Below are 12,862 nucleotides of genomic sequence, written 5' to 3' on the forward strand. Positions count from 1 at the left end.
ACTGGCTTTGGATGTGGACGCAGACTTACGGCTTGGTCCGGATTGGTCCCAAGGAAAGCGAAGAGCTGCCCCAGCAAGACACTGTAGGTGGGCTTGTCTCGGCTGTCCTCGACGGCCAGGGACTGGAGGAGGGTAAAGGAGCTGCTCCGGTGGCTGGTGCCGTGGCGGCGCCTACGCAGGAGGGAAGGGCGGGCAGGAAACGGGCCTCGTTAGTGGGACCGAAGGGCCGCCTCGCCTCCCAGCCAGAACGGGCGAATTGTTCTACGGAACGGAACGCGAGGTTTACCTCTGGCTTGACCTGGTGAATTCCAGATCTTCGCTGGCAATCATCTCCAGGTCAGAGGGCGCCGACATGCTGCGGAGAAAGACCGGTTGGCGAACGGCATGCGAGATCACCTTCGTTTCCGACGCTGATTTGCAAGCTGCGGCGTTACAAAGAACACAAAGGAGGAGCGATTCTCAGTGAGCAAGGGCCACGCTTTAGGCAACCAACGCAGCAGCGGGGGGGAGACGCCGTTGGCCCCAACACCCCACCCACCCACACGGGCGGTTCTCCTGCTGGGCACGTGGCTCCGGATTTCCTCTGATGAGGGAGAGGATTGTAGTTACAAAGGGCAGCAGGGAAAAAAGTGGGTGGCTTTGCATATTTGCATTGTAAGTGCCAGTGTTGGGGTTTTGTTTTTTTTGTATGTGTGTGTCTGTTTTTTTAAAAGACCGCCAATGGCTTAAGCTTTCCCTCCTGTGGCCACAGCTTTTACCTGGCGTTTCTGCAGGTGTCCCGGAAATACTCCTGGTGAGCCCGGACTGGGCCGCGATGGTCACGTGCAAGAGAAGCTCCGCCCGGTTCATCAGGCTTTTCACCAGCGTTTTCGTCTTTGCCATGGGGTGCGAGGGCTTCTGGTGCAAGGAGTTCACTTCCTGGATGAACTTCTCCCTGGAAAGTGGCAGCGGATCATGCCCAGAGAGCCGGGCAGGTGGGAGGCGCAGGACGGCCCCGCCAAGGCACCAGGAGATGACAGGGAAAGGTCTCTGAATCAGAGGCCGTGGAGGGAGGACAAGCTTTGGGACCGGGAGCCTCTCCTCCACCACCACCACCCTGACACAAGGGAGGGCGGAAAACCCACGAAGGAGCTCCTCAAGGGTGTCCCCCAATCCAGTGACAACTGGCAAGGACAGGGGACTGGAAACAGACCTCGGCTGAGCCCAGGGGCAGCCCTTACCTCAGAGCCATGACCATATTCTCGAGGTCACTTCCATCAAAGGAAATTTCTTTCATCGAGCACAGAAGTTCCAGTTCTTTCATTTTGCTCTAAAAAGGGGGCAAAAAAAAAAAACCATGCATAAAGCAGCAGGGCAGATGTATCTGTTTAAGGGCATGCCGTGGCGGCTGTGAAACAGAGGGATGGGAAGTGCCCCTGTCCCTTCCCACGACACACAGTGGCTCATTCCAAACACAGTGTTGATTGGTTTTAAAGCGCGTGCGATTTATCCTCAGGCACTAATAAACTGAGCAAGATGTTTTACAGGATATATATCCCTGCCTTATTCGAGTCCTCCTCGCCCGACTGGTACCGATTGGGGGGGGGGGGAGGAGACTCTGCCTGTGAGGCTCACCTCATTAAAGTGATAATCATAAAAGAAGGGGATGTTGTTCTCCAGCTTCCCGTTCATGGCTTCCTCCACTTCGCTTTGCCATTTCTGTTCTAGTTCAGCAACACTCTGGCAAAAGAAAAGAGAGAAACGTGAAGGTCGGGAGGTTATCACCATCCCCTCACCAGAAACTGAAGAAAAATCAGTGGGTACTCAGAATAGCAAAAGAAACATGTTTTGCTTCTAAAAGCTCCAGCTTCTTTTCTTTCCCTCTGGAAGGAATCTGAGCTTTTCTCAGGGGGTTCCTCACTTGCAATTGCCTCTCCATGGCGTTGAGCTTCTTAAAGGTCTCTCCCATGATCTTGCAGAGCAGGTCGTACTCCTCGGCGTGCTCCTCCTGATACTGGAAATTGATGAGGGACTGGAGCGCGTCCACCAAGTTCAAGTGTTTGATCACACAGGAAACCACCATTTCTTCCATTATGTCCGGTTGGATCACCTCCCTGTGGAAGGCAAAAATAAATTAAATTAAAAACTCAAATGGGTGAGGTGGAGGGAGGAAAGAGAGATGAGACCGTCAACCACAGGGCAAGACCTGGAATGGGGCTGAACCGTCCGGAGGTCGCCTCCTTAGAAATGAACCCTATTAAAGTTTGAACCAAAGTCCACCAGACCAGACGACACAACAGAGTGTCGTTAAAGGAAAGTGGGAGAAAAAGCTGCTTTTAATCAAGCAAGACAGGGAGAGGAAGGGCTGGCCTGAGACCTCCCGCAACCAGTCCTTTTGCTCATGTGTGCCACCACACATGGTGGACAGCATGACACGCGAATGTAGCTGTCCTGGCAAGGATTACAGAAGGGGGACGCTCAGAAGTAGCTAGGAGCAGACCCAGACATTAAGAACTGCACTGAGGGATCCAAACAGACGCTCTCTCAAACGGTGAAAGACAAGCGTCCGCCATCGCGTTCCATCTCCCCCTTTGTTTTGCAACCGGAGGGTCTTCACTTTCAAACCTGACGGTGGAGCCCCAAGTTCTTTGAGACCCCAGCGTTTGACCGAGATACCATATTATATAGGACCGAAAAGGAGCCCGTGGGGAAGAGGGGAGCTTGGCCCTGTACCTGATGCTGGGTCTGAACTGAGGCCGAGCCCGGCCGGATATTTCCCTGAGTTTGATCATGATCCCAGGAGGCAGCCTGATCCGCGGCAGCTCAAAGTAGTGGCCGACCGGGGGCACGAGCACGTCGGACGGGTAGGTGAACTCTCGATCTTCATCAATGGTGAGCGGCAGCGGGGAGGGACTCGGCGTGAGGGCCGGAGAGATGACGCCGTTGGCTTCCACCTGCCACTGGCACCTGGAAGAAGGGAGACAGGCAGGCTTTCTCGTGCTTCCTTCCCACCCAAAGCGATCTTTGGCCTCACGCTCTTCCTGATCTGGGAGACCTGGAAGGGGCAGGCGCTTCCTCTCGGCTACTTACCGCTGCAAAAGTTTGGATCTCAGAAGTTCCTGGCATGCTTCCTCTTCTTTGGTGATTTCTGGCCCGTTATAGAGAATCCTCAGCATGGAGCAAGCCAGCACCGACAAGCCTAAGGCGAGGTCTACCAAGAAGGGCAGTCCCCCTGACACATCTTCCGATGACTCCTTCAGTTTGGGGGGGGGGAGCACAAACAACAGTGAACACCTTCCTTCCTTCCTTCCTTCCTTCCTTCCTCCCTCCCTCCCTCCCTCCCTCCCTCCCTCCCTCCCTCCCTCCCTCCCTCCCTCCATCCATCCATCCATCATCAGCTCCTCCCTCCCCTCCCCTCTGAAGTCTAAGCTCCAAATGGAAGCCCTGTCAGAAGCAGCATTGGCCAAACATACCTGTGCGCGGACAGTGCAAGAAAAGCCCCACATGGCTTTGTCCGGAGTGTTGTGTTCCCGGCCGCTCCTCATTTCAAAGGAGAACGTGACCGTGTCCCCTTCCACCTTATGTTCCAAAACGGCACAGCGGAAAAGAAAAGAAAAAAGAAAAACCCTATTAAAACAGGCAACTGAGCATAAGTGGCCACCCATCAGCCACTACAGTCTTAGGGGAACTTCCTCGTACCCTGGCATCTGAGCAGAGCTGGCTCCCCACGAAATTAGACAAGGCTAACAAGGAAGGAGACAGTCTGTGGTGGCTGCATATAAAAAGGATGTCTTTCCAAAGAACAGGAGATCTAGGGTGGGAGGCTGGCAGCCTGAACGTGTCCAGATGTCTCAGAGAAAAAAAAAAACCATCATTTCGGTGAGCTCAGGTGGGGAAAGGCCAACGATAGCGTCAGACACACGCTGAAGCCAAAACACTCTGCTTCGACATTGTCTGTTAGTCCCTCTTACAAATGTGAGTGTGTTTGTACAAGTGTACAAAAAATATATGTATATTGTAATTTTAAAGAGTTTTAAAAGAGAGAGAGAGAGAGAGAGAGAGAGAGAGGCAGACCAAAGTTATTCTGTACCTTTACCAAATCCTTGGGCCAGCCAGTTCCCAAGACGCTTCGGCTGCCGTACCCCAGAGTGTTGCCCCCGTACTCGGCCACCTTCCGACTGTTTGTGTTGGGGCCGGCGTAGATCACCAACTTCAAAAAGAAGGCAGAAACGGTTCAGTGGCAGGACGGCATCGGCCGCAAGCATGCCATGTTGACTCCCCCTTTGAGCCTCCGTACTGCTTCCCCTCCCAGTTTTCGGCCTCGAGGACTTTTAACAGTCCGGGTTCAGCAGCTTCTACCGGCTGGACCTCCCTCTCCTGCTTTGCCGTTCCTTGAGGCGGAGGAGATGCCATTTCTCCCAAATGCCCTCCATTAGGGGACACAGGGATTTGGGGGGGAGAAGAGAGAGAGTAAGGACCCTTTCTCTTCCACGGCTTCTCCATCTCCCCCTTTTTCCACAACTGGGAATCTACGAAAATGCCTCTGGAGAGGTCAAAGCCGCATCTGGAAGAAACCTTCAGAAAAAGGGTGACGGATCATCACCCTGCCCTCTCTAATAAAGTTTTCTCTTTTATTCTTCAAAAGAAGAAACCGTGAGGCAACAACCTATTCTTTGTATACGATGACAGCTTGTCTCATTTCAGTCAGAACATCGTCTGGGCACGACGTTGGGAAAAAAAAAAACAAAACCCAGAACGGCCGCACCGCTGCTGACTTACCTTATCGTAATCGTACTGCGAGGAACATCGACTGTCAAACCTCAGGTACAAGCAACGGGCTCCTGGAATGTGCACTGTCTCTTTAAACTTGTAATTGTCCCTCACGGGGTGGACGGTCTCGACCGTTTTCCCAGCAGCCCAAGGAGCAGGGATTTTCAAGCCAGTGAGGAAACCGGGCTCCTCTTTCTCTTCTAGCATCCTGAGAAAGAAAAAGAACGTCAGCAACGAGGCAGGGCGTATATTCGACACCCATTAGAAGCTGATGAAATCTAAAATCTGGTGTGGAAGGTCACACACACACCCCACTAGAAAACACATCAAGTGTTTAATGTCTTTGGGATGAAGACAAAATAAGGGAATGCTGGGGGGGGGGGGGGAGAGATGGAAAGTGGAACGACTTTCCGCTCTGTCCAAACAGGCCTGGCAGGTTTTCTTCGGATTTCAAAAGCCTTTCTGACCAAAGAGAACACCCTAAGAAACAACAGGAAGGCCTTTTCTACCATCTTAAAAAGGTGGCATGTTTCATAAAGAGAGAACAGCGAATGACTCAGGCAAAGCTAAAAGGCAACCCAGCAGGAAACACGTCGGAGACCATGGCTCTCTTCAGGGGGAGGGGGGCTACGGCTAGAAACAGAAACCATGGCCATCCTCACCCTGCAGCTAGCCTCCACCGTGGGCGACAGGCTGGCCTTTCCCTGAAAGCGAGTCTGGCTGCTGAGAAATGCGGCAGGCCAAGACGCTCTCTCCCGGGCTTAAAGGCACGAAAAAGGTTTCAGAATTTCCCAAGCTGACTCTCTCTGAACGGCTGGAAAGGGGAAGAGAAAGGGCCAGAAAACCCTCCCTTGGGCCTGCCCCCTCCTGTCCAGCTGAGTCAAAGAAAGCCTTCCTGTGGAAAGGCCGGGGCGAGAGAGGCCAGCCAGCGTGCGGACGGTGCCTCCAAAGTCATGAATGCGGAGGGGCCGAGGGACGCAGGATGGCGTGATGGCCCTCACCTCTCGTCAGGGAACAGCTTGCTTCTCTGCTCCGGTGCCCCGCCAGGAGAGCTGCCCACTTCGGAGGAAACGGGAGACTGGGTTTTCAGCAACAAGGCCGTCTGTAAACAGGAACAGGGGGTGGGCTTTTATTAACACCTCTCTGCGTGGCACCCTGGGTCTCCCAACTGGAGAGAAAGAAATGGTGGCAGAACTGGAGAGGGGGCTTCTGCCTCGCCTGCCCGGTACGGACACACAATCCGTTCTGTAAGCTCCCTCGGCTGCCCTTGCAATGGCCCACTTCTCCAAATTCCAGACTGTTCCTTCTGACAGCTCTCAGTCTGCACCCCGCAGACCACCACCCACCCCCTGGCCGTAGGTTTGCCTTTGGAACCAAGCAAGGCTTTGGAAGCCAAAGTAGCTTTATGTGCATTCTGAGCAGGCAAAGCATCATCCTCATCATCCACCTTCAAACCACAGAGCTGGAAGGGTGACCCTCGACAGCATCCAGTCCAGACCCTGCGAAGGAGGCCCGAGGGGGGGGGGGGGGAATCAAGGTCCCAACCTCCGGTTCTGCAGCCAGAGACCTAAACCCCTGAACGACCAAGCAGTTAAGGTGTCTACAATGAGACTCGTCAACAACGCCACAGCCATGGGATGATGATGGACGGACAGACGGATTGACTCTTGAGCTTGGCTACTTTTTTTAAGGCTACAGCTCCGAGGTTGTCCTGGTCCATCCGGCCAGGTGCTGTACCGGTTGGGACTGTCCGGAAACTGTAGCGCATGGACAGGACACCTGTTCCCCAGGCACCAGGTCAGGGATTCCCACTGGGTCCCTGTGCGGCCGCACTCTCTCTCTGTGTTTGCCACCAGGTGGTCTTGGCTGCCTTCCCCTACCTGGCTGGTGTAGAGGACCAGCTGGACCAGCTGTGGCATCAGAGCGTCGGCCATGGTCAAGGTCTGGAGGTTGGGGTGCATCAGGGAGGTCAGCAGGACGGGGAGCAAGTGGCCCAGCATGGTGGCTTTGGTCACCTGCTCCAGGCCTTTTAATCTGCAACGAGAAAGATCTGGCTGCTCTCCTCCTCCTCCTCACCTGGCATTGGGGCCTTGGCCAATCTGACACCCCCCACCCCCACCCCAGGCTCTCTCCTCTGCTGGCTCCATCCCTCCCTTCCCTTCCTCTCTCTGCAGATGCAACAAGCTTCCTCCGATTCTGCCCTTCAGAATCTGCCTCTTCAAGTCCAGTCACAGCTTCTGGATCCAAAGCAGCCCTCGCCCACCATCTCTGTTCCCACTGCCACCAGAAATGAAAGTCGGGTTCATCGGGGACAAGGGGGGGGGATTTCACCTGCTTAGATGGGATACCACCAGCGAATACCAGGTGGCAGGGCTAGGCAAATCAGTCACCTGACTCAGTAGCCTATGTATCTAAGCATGTTCGGACTACGTTCAGTGGCCAAAGGATCCAGTATCTGGGGCTGGGGGGTGGCATCCTTCTTAGGAAGAATGTAGGGTGTGGGAGGAGACCCACCAGCGGCCAGAGAAAGGTCAGCGGCCGGGTCCTGACTGCCTTACCCACACTACAAGGAACCCTCTGCTCCAATGCCAGTTGCGCTGGAACGGCAGACTGGAAGGAAAGCAAACACAGACACATACTCCCCTCCCCGCATCACCGGGAGAACAAATGGCTGCTGGGTCCCTTTTGGGGTGGTCTCCTTATAGCCTATTCCCCCCCCCCCAAAATTCCCCGAAGGGCCACAGAATCCTTCTTGACAGCGGAAACAGCCAGACTCACCTCTGCTCTTTGTCTGGGACGTCACTGTTGATCAGGGCCATGGTGACCTGCTGAAGCATTTCCAGAACCTCGTCGCATCCCGTGAGGATCTGCGTGGCCAGGGCCAGGATGCTGGCTTTGAGCTCCTAAATGCAAGGAGAGTTGAGGAAATCACTGTGTCCACACGGGCGAAGGAAACAGCCCTTGAATGAATTCATTCATCAAGCAATCCGACAAACAAAACGAAGCACGGGCTTCTGACATTAATGGGATGCTCTAGACAATGAAACCTGTCACCAGCAGCTCTCTCTTCATTCGGGACAGAGGCTGGAGAGAGGCAAGCGCTTTCTCGGACAGCTCAAAGCAGTTGGGGCGAGGCGGCGCCGCCTCTGGCAGTGGACGGGCTTTGGGGACTTGCTTGAAAAAGATGACCCACCATGAAAATGACACCCTCTCTCTTTTGACTCTCTGCTTTCCACTTCCAGCTGGAGATTTACAAGTGCTAACTGCCAACATACTATGGAAATTTAGCGACATTTCAAACAAAGACGATACCTCTAGATACTATGGGAAAATGAAGCAGTCACTCCTGCCTCGAAGGGCTCCCTGTCTGGGAGATGGGAGGAAAGGACACGACACTCCTCCTGAGCCATTTTTAGGAGGTCTTTTGTCTCAATGGGGTTCCCCCCCCCCTTTAGCAGCAGTGGATTTTCAAGATGAGAGGCAAAAGGAGCACATCTTTTGCATCTGGGAGGCTGCAGGACGTGAACGGCACAGAGCGGACTCTAAACTGGCCAGCCCAGGCTCTGTGGAGTCCTTATCCCCGCCAGCTGGCCAGCAAGAGGACCAAGCCAGCAGTCCTGGAAAAGAGGAGGAGGACAGCAACTGCAGAAAACGTGCGATTGTAGGATGATAAACGGCACGGACAAATTTAGCATTTACTTCCCATGTTCACCCGCATGTCTGCACGGCCCTAGAGGACATGTACATGAAAAGGGTGAACACCATGGAAGAAGAGACGGCAATACTGGAAATATGGAGGTGCCATGAACAAGGTCTATTCACATCTCAGACCTCATGAAAGTTTGTTGGTCTTAACCGGCCCTGTTCAGACCCAGGAACTTAGCCACAAGTAAGTTCTGCAGTGAGGCTGTTCCCCCCTTCCAAAAAAAGCCGAAATCAAACCAAAGAAGTAGATGCAAAACTGCATTAGAGCATGCTTTGTCCTCATCTCTTTTCATAAGCGACTAACTCGTTCTAGAAGGAATGGAGACAAATAGGTGTGTTCTCAGAAAACCTACTTTTAACAACCGAGCCGTGCTGTAAACAGACCCATTGCTTGCAATGGCACCACTGGAGAGACTTGATGTTTAAAGTCCTTGAAAAGCCAAGTTTTTGCAGACACCGGTCACTGTCAGAAATCGCCAGCAACTCGGTTAAGGCAGAAGCTCTGGGATCAAATTGCACAGCCTACAGCGCAAAGCGAGCCAGGATGTCCATCTTGACCAGCTTGATGCCAGCAACTGACTAAGGTTTGTGACTGGGAAGGAATTCTTGAGGAACGCTGCTGTCCAGAGAGACGTCAGGGTGGGAAAAGGGAGGGTGGCACACCTTTGGCCCTGCTGTCCTGCCTGAGCTGTGCCCCCCCCCGGACTGAAGTCAGTGGAGGAATCCACTCACAGACAGCTAAGCAGAAGAGACTCTGGACCGGGGCATGCATGGTTTATCATTGCAGCTGCTACGATAAAGGAAAAGAAGCCAGCCTTGAGAATTCTGGCCAAAGCACAATGGCATTTGAAGCGTTCGGCCACAAAATGACATGAAGGAAACGTGAAGCGACAAGACAGCACAGAGAGGGTGTACCCGTCGGCTGAACTGCAGCGGTAAGAGAGCAAAGGCAGTCGAAAGAGGGACTGGAATTGAATCTCGGTGTTTACCTGTACCTTCAAGGTCTCTCCCTGCAAGGAGCTGTCACTGTCATCGCTTTCGTCAGGCTTAATCAAAATTGTATTACTCAGAAGGTGATTCTGTACGGCCATCAGGTACCGCAGGCAGGAGGAGGCAACCTTTAATACAAATAAGCACCGCTTGCATTAACACGCTTCGGGTTAGAAAAATCAGAAACAGAGAAGGGCCGGGGGGCTAGCTTTGAAATACAATGGAAAACAGCCAACAGGGAAATCTGACATTTTGCTAGATCAATGTATCTCTGCAATGGTAAAGAACATAAGGGAAGACTCCAGTAAGGATTTAGGAAACGGCAGGACATCAAAGGGCCCCACACAACGTCTGCAGTGAGTGCTTCCTCCCTATGGTGGGAAAGGAGAGAGAGAGAGAGAGCGAGAGCCAAAAAGGAACTAAAAAGTTGTACTCACAGGCACGGTGGAAAGGAGCTTCTGGAAGTCATCTCTGGACACAGTTTGGCACTTGGTGATTAAGATACAAGATTCACGGACAACAATCTTGAGAATGTAGTGCAAAAGTTCATCGTTTAGTCTTTAAAATGCAGGAAAGACATGGCAAAATGGTGAGGGCGTAGAACAGATTCCAGAAACACTTGTGCCCAAACTGAGGCACGCTTAAGCCATTTTCAACCCTAAAGAACCGGGGGCCGATACAGAAATGTCCTTTCTCACCCACCGCTCTCAGCTGAGAGCCAAGTCGGGGGCAGAGCTGGCTTGCAAATCGGAATGACAGGCCTTGCTGCTCAACCCAAACACAGGTTTTGAGAGCAGGTTTTCTGGGGGGGGGGGCAGCGACGCAATGTTTTACATCCACATTTAATTCCAAGTCCCAAATCCCATTTGTGCACTTGGGTCTCAAAAAAGCAGCTTAGGATAGCTAGCGCCCCTCGTGGCTTCTCAAAAGGGGACAAATTGGTCAAACCATGACGGCGCTAAGTCTACATGGCGCTCTTATTCTTTCTGGCACCTAGTAACATCTCAGCGTCAGTTCGAGGACGGCACAGCATCCTGACAACGACCAGACTCCCTGTGCTGTGTCTGCGTGGAAGGACGTCGGCTGTGTTAGAAGGGAGACTTCCTAAGCCTTTTCTCTCAGGGAGACCTTGAAACTGCACTGTGTGCATTATAACCATGTACTTTTCAGCATGGAAACTATGTAGGTTTTATGGCAGAGAAATAACAAGATATTGTGTCCTTTATCACTTCAGGGGCCATCACCTTTCAGTAACAGCACAGATGTCAAGGTTCTCCCTCCCCTCGTCTGGCATTGAGTTTAAAAACTCAGATATCGTGCATTTTATTTACTTGACAGCATGAGCCCATTGCCCACTATCTTTTTTTTTGCCTTATGCTTCCTAGCTTTGCTGTACCTAAAGGCTGCTGCCTATTTTACGCCTTCTCTCTGTCCCTGCTCCCTGGCTGCAATGCAGAATGGATGTATTCCTTCAGAGAATAACCACCATTCAGTATTACCTTCCTTCTCCTCTGCTTTCAGCTTCTGCAGTTTACACCCCAGCCTGCAGGGTATGCATTTCATTTACCTGTAATGTTCATCATCTTCACTTCCAAATCTGTTGTTCTGAAGCTGCTCAGCCAGGTTGGTCATGATCACATCTCGAAGCTGGGCAAGCCCACTGTTTCTCTCTCCTAGAATGGGACAGAATAATTCACGGAAGAACATCAGGTACAGGTAGAGCATTTAGCTGCTCTAAATGAGAAGCTACCTGATTCCATTCAATGTCCTGCAGGCTATGCTTACAGGAGCATAACCTTTCTATTAACAAATGCAGTTTTCATTGTAGCCTCTGAAGTAATGCTCACCTTCCGTTAAGACCAGCTTAAGTAAGTTATTAATTTCTGCTTCTCCGGGGTACAGGATATTTAGACCAGAACTTTCAAAGGAGAGAAAAGGGAAGGGAGGGGGGAAGAGAGAGAGTAATATTTAGCATCACAAGAAAAACAGCAACATGAGTCTTACCGTCTCTTACAGATTAACAGATCTGCTGTACAAGCTTTTGACACAAGAAGCAGTAGGATCACAACATGAGCTTATGGGTGCAAGATGGCATTGTCTGGATTCCCCACAAAATTCCACAAATGGCACAGGACAAGAAGAATTTAAAAAACTTAATCCAAAAGCATTGCCCCTTTCACATTGCAGGGCTTCTAAGAGCAGAAGTGACCCATACTGGGAAAAACGGCCTGCAGACTGATCCAGGGCTAAGCGCAGCAATTACAGGCTCGGGCCCAGAAAAAGAGAGGGACAAGCCTGTGCGGAGCCAAAGGAGCCCACGTTGACCATCTATCTTGAAGAGCCAGACATAAACCACTAACAGGGCTGGAGTTCTCCTCAGGGAGACGCAGGTGATCCTGCCCATGTCTCTTCCTTAGTTTTTCTCGTCTCCAGCAAGCCCCGCGAAGCCAGGGCCATTCCGGAGGTTGGAGAGCATGCCTCTCCACAAGGAGTGGGGCACCGTACCTGATTGCCAAACAGACCTCCTTCTGAATTTCGGGGCTGATCTGGTCCACGGGCGCCATGAGCAGCTGCCACAGCAAGAGGCCGGATCGCCTCACGATGTCCCGATTCTTCTCTGTTTGGGGGCTGAAGAAAAATTTAAAAACCACCTGGGGACGGGGGTGGGGTGGGGGTGGAGAAAGGAAGAAAGGCTTGGTTTGGAATGCCAGGAGCCTAAAGAAGAGCTCCTGCAAAGAAGACACACCGTATATTGACCCAAACACCTGCTTCTGATTACTGCAGGTCAAGATGGGGAACAAAAAAAGGTGGAAGAAAAACAGTAAAACAGCCGAAATGCAGCTGGCCTCCCCAACTGCAGCACAGCCACCAAATCAACTGCTGAATGGTGGGCCTACATAAATCCTGACATCAGTCCCATGGATTCAGTGGGTCTCTTTTCTTGTTGGAAACGCCAAGTGGACTGAGGCTCATCCCTTTTCTCCAGTTTTTTTTGTGCCAACTTAAGCTTGAGCTGCAGAGCCCATTTGGACAAGTGGGTGTTCGTAACCTGCCTGTAAGAGGCTCAGGCTTGGATTTCAATTCAATGGGATTTCAATTCAATTCCAGATGAAAAAGGAGGATGTTTGCATCGGTTCAGGTGTGGAATTGAGAGCGATCACCTGGCTGATGGAGCCTCTCTCCAGCCCTACGGGCAGTGATCAAAAACATCGCATGAAAGGGTTTTCCAGAACGGACAGAGATCCACCAATGCCCCAATCATCCCACCGTTCTGACTTTGATCAGAAGCAGGGTGAGAAAATTCAGAATTTCCACATGCCATTTGCCCCCCACATTAGCGGGGATACCACTCAGATTGCTTAAACAGAATGACCCCTCCAGATCCTGAAGCATCAGGATCCCACGTGCAACGGCAACC

The 12,862-nt window shown here is 52.1% G+C and overlaps 1 protein-coding gene across 2 annotated transcripts in view; it reads right to left on the minus strand.

Annotated features, from left to right (window-relative positions):
• Nucleotides 1-12,862, minus strand: part of HECTD4 (HECT domain E3 ubiquitin protein ligase 4) — a 61,212-nt gene that overhangs the window by 25,624 nt on the left and 22,726 nt on the right. For both annotated transcript variants that reach the window (XR_013539249.1, XM_078381822.1), the window contains exons 13-31: nucleotides 11,950-12,095; nucleotides 11,292-11,362; nucleotides 11,012-11,117; nucleotides 9,882-10,002; nucleotides 9,444-9,572; nucleotides 7,528-7,652; nucleotides 6,630-6,783; nucleotides 5,751-5,851; nucleotides 4,759-4,957; nucleotides 4,070-4,189; nucleotides 3,453-3,557; nucleotides 3,070-3,233; nucleotides 2,713-2,946; nucleotides 1,901-2,093; nucleotides 1,615-1,719; nucleotides 1,221-1,309; nucleotides 759-934; nucleotides 287-422; nucleotides 30-171 (exon numbers count right to left, since the gene is read on the minus strand). Coding sequence is in view for 1 of the 2 variants with exons in the window: in XM_078381822.1 (XP_078237948.1) it covers nucleotides 30-171; nucleotides 287-422; nucleotides 759-934; nucleotides 1,221-1,309; nucleotides 1,615-1,719; nucleotides 1,901-2,093; nucleotides 2,713-2,946; nucleotides 3,070-3,233; nucleotides 3,453-3,557; nucleotides 4,070-4,189; nucleotides 4,759-4,957; nucleotides 5,751-5,851; nucleotides 6,630-6,783; nucleotides 7,528-7,652; nucleotides 9,444-9,572; nucleotides 9,882-10,002; nucleotides 11,012-11,117; nucleotides 11,292-11,362; nucleotides 11,950-12,095 (2,616 nt within the window). In the remaining variant the exon portion in view is untranslated. The remainder of the gene's footprint in view (nucleotides 1-29; nucleotides 172-286; nucleotides 423-758; nucleotides 935-1,220; nucleotides 1,310-1,614; nucleotides 1,720-1,900; nucleotides 2,094-2,712; nucleotides 2,947-3,069; nucleotides 3,234-3,452; nucleotides 3,558-4,069; nucleotides 4,190-4,758; nucleotides 4,958-5,750; nucleotides 5,852-6,629; nucleotides 6,784-7,527; nucleotides 7,653-9,443; nucleotides 9,573-9,881; nucleotides 10,003-11,011; nucleotides 11,118-11,291; nucleotides 11,363-11,949; nucleotides 12,096-12,862) is intronic.

Source organism: Pogona vitticeps, chromosome 14 (genome assembly GCF_051106095.1).
Source record: "Pogona vitticeps strain Pit_001003342236 chromosome 14, PviZW2.1, whole genome shotgun sequence".
In the NCBI taxonomy this organism is placed as follows: Eukaryota; Metazoa; Chordata; class Lepidosauria; order Squamata; family Agamidae; genus Pogona; species Pogona vitticeps.